General features: G+C 47.4%; 1 protein-coding gene across 1 annotated transcript in view; it reads left to right on the top strand.

Annotated features, from left to right (window-relative positions):
- Positions 1–753: 753 nt before the first annotated feature.
- The window catches only part of LOC149444231 (sodium/potassium/calcium exchanger 4-like), a gene marked incomplete at its 3' end in the record, with an annotated part of 136,220 nt that continues 130,888 nt past the window's right edge, over positions 754–6,085 (top strand). The window contains exon 1 of the mRNA XM_089654776.1: positions 754–1,082. Within this exon, the coding sequence (XP_089510902.1) occupies positions 938–1,082 (145 nt within the window). The remainder of the gene's footprint in view (positions 1,083–6,085) is intronic.

The raw sequence follows: 6,085 nt of genomic DNA, 5'->3' as shown, positions 1-6,085 counted from the left end.
CAGGTACTAGGATGATGAGGGTTTTCTCCTACAGGTACTAGGATGATGAGGGTTTTCTCCTACAGGTAGGAGGATGATGAGGGTTTTCATCTCCTGTAGGTAGGAGGATGATGAGGGTTTTCTTCTCCTGTAGGTAGGATGATGATGAGGGTTTTCTCCTACAGGTAGGAGGATGATGAGGGTTTTCTTCTCCTGCAGGTAGCATGCTGATGAGGGTTTTCTTCTCCTACAGGTAGGAGGATGATGAGAGTTTTTTTCTCCTGCAGGTAGGAGGATGATGAGGGTTTTCTTCTCCGGCAGGTAGGAGGACGATGAGGGTTTTCCTGCAGGTAGGAGGATGATGAGGGTTTTCTTCTCCAGCAGGTAGGAGGATGATGATGAGGGTTTTCTTCTCCTGCAGGTAGGAGGATGATGAGGGTTTTCTCCTACAGGTAGGAGGATGATGAGGGTTTTCTTCTCCTGCGGGTAGGAGGATGATGAGGGTTTTCTTCTCCTGCAGGTAGGAGGATGATGAGGGTTTTCTTCTCCTGCAGGTAGGAGGATGATGAGGGTTTTCTTCTCCTGCAGGTAGGAGGATGATGAGGGTTTTCTTCTCCTGCAGGTAGGAGGATGATGAGGGTTTTCTTCTCCTGCAGGGTATCTGCCGAGTGAGAGTCTTAGAAGATGAAAGTTGAGTTGTGTGCGGTCTGTGATTGGCTGGTGTGGGATCAGGGGGAGGAGGAGAAGGAGGAGGAAGGAGGGGATCTCTCAGGCTGATCAGTGTGTGTAGGAGAGGCGCTGGGAGCTCGGACTGTATCTGGTCGCGCTGGTGCTCCGCCTGGGCTGCGATGCTGTACGGGACCCTGCTCTGCTCCGCGCACCGCTCCGCACCTTGTGCCCTCCAGCCCTAGGGAGCCAGTTACACCGCGGAGCCCCTGCACCTCGCCCGGCCGGGGACATGAAGGGCACCGGAGGATGCAGCGGACACAGGAGCCGGGTGCTGGGCAGGAGGAGGAGAAGGGACCGGATCGTGCTGGAGGCGGCTTTCATCTGCGCCCTACTCTTCTCTGTGTGGTGCCTGGCCGGACTCCTGCAGGGGGCAGGTAACATCCCAATGGGGGGACTGGGAGGGCTGGGGGGAGGGGGAGGTACCTGTCTGGATTCCATAGATTTCATTTCAGGATGACAACTGGGACTGGGTGTGTGTGTGTGTGTGGGGGGGGGGGGGCTGGGGGGTACCTATCTCTACTCCACAGATTTGATTCCAGGGAGAAGGCTGGGACTGGGAGGCACTGGGAGGACTGGGGGTACCTGGCTGCATTCCATAGATCTGATTGTAGGGTGACAGCTAGGACTGGGGGAACTGGTGGGTACCTGTCTGGACACCACAGGTTTGATTTCAGGATGACAGCTGGGACTGGAAGGCACTGGAAGGACTGGGGGTGGGGGGTACCTATCTCTACTCCACAGATCTGATTGTAGGGTGACAGCTAGGACTGGGTGGACTGGAACTGGGGGGTACCTAGCTCTACTCCTCAGATTTGATTCCAGGGAGAAGGCTGGGACTGGGAGGACTGGAGGTACCTGGCTGCATTCCATAGATCTGATTGTAGGGTGACAGCTAGGACTAGGTGGACTGGGGGAACTGGTGGGTACCTGTCTGGGCGCCACAGGTTCAATTTCAGGATGACAGCTGGGACTGGAAGGCACTGGAAGGACTGGGGGTGGGGGTACCTAGCTCTACTCCACAGATTTGATTTCAGGATGACAGCTGGCTGGGGCTGGGAGGACTGGGGGTGGGGGTACCTAGTTCTACTCCACAGATTTGATTTCAGGGTGAAGGCTTGGACTGGATGGCACTGGGAGGACTGGGGGTAACTGGCTGCATTCCAGAGATTTGATTTTTGGGTGAAAGCTGGGACTGGGAGGACTGGAGGTATCTGTCTGGACTCCACATATTTCATTCTTGGATGACAGCTAGGACTGGGAGGCCTGGAAGGTACCTTGCTGGACTCCATAGATTTGATTTCAGGGTGATGGGTGGGACTGAAAAGGACTGGGAGGCCTGGGGGATACCTGGCTGAACTCCACTGATTTCATTCTAGGATGACAGCTGGGACTGGGAGGACTGGGAGGCCTGGAATGTACCTTGCTGGACTCCACAGATTTCATTTTAGGGTGACAGCTGGTACTGGGTTGACTGGGGGCACCTGGCTGGATTTCACAGGTTTGATTTTAGGGTGACAACTGGTACTGGGGGGGACTGGGGGCACCTGGTTTGATTTTAGGGTAACAGCTAGGACTGGGAGAACTGGAATGTACCTTGCTGGACTCCACAGATTTCATTTTAGGGTGACAGCTGGTACTGGGAGGACTGGAAGGTACCTTGCTGGACATCACAGATTTCATTTCAGGGTCACAGCTGGGACTGGGAGGCACTGGGAAGTCTGGGAGGCGGCCTGGAAGGTACCTTGCTGGACTCCACAGATTTCATTTCAGGGTGACAGCTGGGACTGGGGGTACCTGGCTGGATTCCACAGATTTGATTTTAGGGTGACAGCTGGGACTGGAAGATACTGTTAGGACTGGGAGATTCCTGGCTGGACTCCACAGATTTGATTTCAGGGTGATGGCTGGGACTCGGAGGACTGGGGGTACCTGGTTGAACGCTACAGGTTTGATTTGAAGGTGACAGGTAGGACTGGGAGGCACTGGAAGAACAGAGAGTTACATAGCTGGACTCTATAGATTTGATTTCACGGTGATAGCAAGGACTGAGAGGTACTGGAGGGACTGGGGGGTACCTGACACTGGACTCTACAGATTTCATTTCAGGGTAATGGCTGGGACTGGGAGGGCTGAGAGGTACCTGACTGGACTCTAAAATGTTATTTAATTGATTTCAGTATGATAGCTAGGACTGGGAGGACTTGGGGGGAGGGGTATCTGACTGGATTCTACAGATTTGATTTCAGGGTAACAGGTAGGACTGGGAGGCACTGGGAGTACCTGGCTGGATTCTACAGATTTGATTTATTTGATTTCTGGGTAACAGGTAGGACTGTGGGGTAGGGAGGACTGGGAGGTACCTGGCTGGATTCCACAGATTTGATTTCAGGGTTGACAGGTAGGACTGGGAGGACTGGGGCATACCTAGCTGGATTCTACAGATTTGATTTAATTAAATTCAGGGTAACGGTAGGACTGTGGGGTACCTGGCTGCATTCTACAGATTTGATTTCAGGGTAACAGGTAGGACTGGGAGGCACTGGGAGGACTGTGGGGTACCTGGCTGCATTCTACAGATTTGATTTCAGGGTAACAGGTAGGACTGGGAGGCACTGGGAGGACTGTGGGGTACCTGGCTGGATGCTACAGATTTGATTTCAGGGTGACAGGTAGGACTGGGAAGACTGTGGGGTACCTGGCTGGATGCTACAGATTTGATTTCAGGGTGACAGGTAGGACCGAGAGGACTGGGGGATACCTGGTGGCACTCCTGCAAGGGGCAGGTAAAGATCAGATTTGATTTCAGGGTGACAGCTGGGACTGGGAGGCACTGGGAGGACTGGAAGGCAGAAGGCTCTGGCAGGGCTGGTAGCAATACGATAAGTGGCACAGATGGCATGTTCAGCTATTGTAATCTCTACAGCTGCACCGCTCAACCCATTAACATTCACATGGTCTACAGCCTGGAACATCTGCCACTTGATATATGCCATGCAAGGCTGGGAAAGGGGGGGGGCATTAAACCTCAGGGAGGCAACCTTGGGCTTGCCAGCTGCTGTGGATCTACAAGTCCCTCCGAGGAGAGTGGAAATGGCCTTTTTTGGTTCTTGTAGAACTAAAAGTACCAGCCTACCCCTGCCATCCCTACTTTGAACCTCCCCCCCTTTTAGATCCCTATGCAGATTCAGTTTTGCACAGCAATTGTTGGGTTTTCATATTGTTACCTTTGTGGTTTCCTTTTTTGGTTTTTATTTTTTAGCGTTTTGTCACATTTTATTATTATCATTTTATTATTATTATTATTATTATTATTTTATTATTATTATTATTATTTTATTATTATTATTATTATTATTATTATTATTTTATTTTTCAGGATTTATATGTTGCCAACAGTTTGCATTTTATATATTAGTTTGGATTATTTGCCGACATTTGCTGTCTTTATATAAACATGCAATCCATCGTCTTCTCACAGTTCGGTATATAGAAATTAGAGGCTTTGCCAATTTTGGTGCTTGATGGTAGCCATACATGCTTCAATAAATGATCACTTTCCTGATCGATCGATCTATAGTCGACAACCCAGTCGATCAATAGGACACACGCAGGGAAGTGGATTTCCATCAATAGTTGTAAGACTTAATTACAACTTATCAATCATATCTCGTTTTATGTAATCTCATAATTTGACCGTTCAAGTTAATGAACAACGCCGATCGACACAATTGATCATTATGCCCTGGCTGACTCAGATCTGACCTATAGCAAGTCTAAGGCTGGCCATACATTATACAATTTTCTTGAGATTTTTCTTGAGAAGGAGGAGGAGGAGGATTCCAGTCCACTATTATATTTGACATGTAAAAGTCTGGCGGTTGCAACAATGTATCCATTTGTATCCGAATAAAACCATCTGTATCCAAAATGGATACAAATGGATACATTGTTGCAACCGCAAGACTTTCATGTAAAATATAATAGCGGAGCTCTCTGCAGGGACAGAAGTAATTAAATGCCGGCCGTAGACGGGACAAAAATCGGCCGATTTTTTCTTACCATTGTTGGTAACGTCGGCCTACTGAACGACCGATTTTTCATTTTTTTTTTTAAAAATGGTCAGTTTTCGACCCATCTATGGCCTGCATTAGGCTGGCCATACATTATACAATTTCCTTACAATTTTCTGCCCAATTTCCTTTAGATCTACCTTCAATTATGTAGTGCAAGGGCTGCCTAACTGGATACAATTGAAAGTGTTGTTTAAAGCCGGACATACACGGGTCGAATTCCGAAAGAATTTTCTTTCGAATTTCACACCATTAGTGGGGCCACAGCAGAGGCTGATTTTCAAGCGACCATCAAATTTAAGTGATGGGGCATGTTGGAACTTTTGTGAAAAACGAACAAATTTCTAATCAATGATGGGAGAATTGTGCGGGAAATGTAATCGAAAAAGAAACGTGCTGTGACCTGGAAAGAAAAGAAAATTCTTGGCCACGAAAATGCTTTTCTGTAGCAACATGTGAAACTGAAGGCTCATTTTGGTTGAATTTCGAAATCAGTGGTAACGCCATCGGATTACAAAACACATGAAATTTTCTGTTTTTCTAAAGAAAATTTGTTCAGAATTCGATCTGGGTATGGCCTGCATAAAGCTGGCCATACATTATTCAATTTTCTTACAATTTTCTGTACAATTTCTGCCCAATTTAGATTTACCTTCAGCTATGTAGTGCAAGGGCCCGCCTAATTGGATACAATTGAAAATGTTGTTTAAAGCCGGCCATACACGAGTCGAATTCCGAAAGAATTTTCTTTCGAAAATCTTTTCTAAGAATTTTCATTCGAATTTCACACCATTAGTGGGGCCACAGCAGCGGCCAATTTTCAAGCAACCATCGAGTTTGAGTGATTGGGCATGTTGGAAATTTTTTGAAAATGAAGGAATCAAGTGATGGGATATTCGTGCGAGAATTGTGATTGAAAAAGAAATGAGGGGTGACCTGGAAAGAAAAGACAATTGTTGGCCAGGAAAATTCTTTTCTGTAGAGTCACGAGGTGAAATTGAAGGCTCGGTTGGACGAATTTCGAAATCAATGGTGGCTCCATTGGATTACAAAATGCCAAAAATTTCTGATTTTCTAAAAGAAATTTGTTTGGAATTTGACCCGTGTATGGCCTGCATGAGACTTTTTTTTTTTTAATTTCGGACCATTAGTGGGGCCACAGCAATGGCCGATATTCGAGCGCCTGTTGAATTTGAGTGATCGGACATGTTGGAAATTTTTAGAAAATTAACGAATTTCCAATCAATGATGGGAGATTCGTGCAAGAAATGTAATGGAAAAAGAAATGAGCTGTGACCTAGGAAGGA

This window comes from Staurois parvus, unplaced genomic scaffold, assembly GCF_062004578.1.
Source record: "Staurois parvus isolate SC_StPar_1 unplaced genomic scaffold, SC_StPar_1.0 ptg000798l, whole genome shotgun sequence".
Classification (NCBI taxonomy): domain Eukaryota; kingdom Metazoa; phylum Chordata; class Amphibia; order Anura; family Ranidae; genus Staurois; species Staurois parvus.
This window is presented reverse-complemented; position numbering and strand designations above follow the sequence as displayed.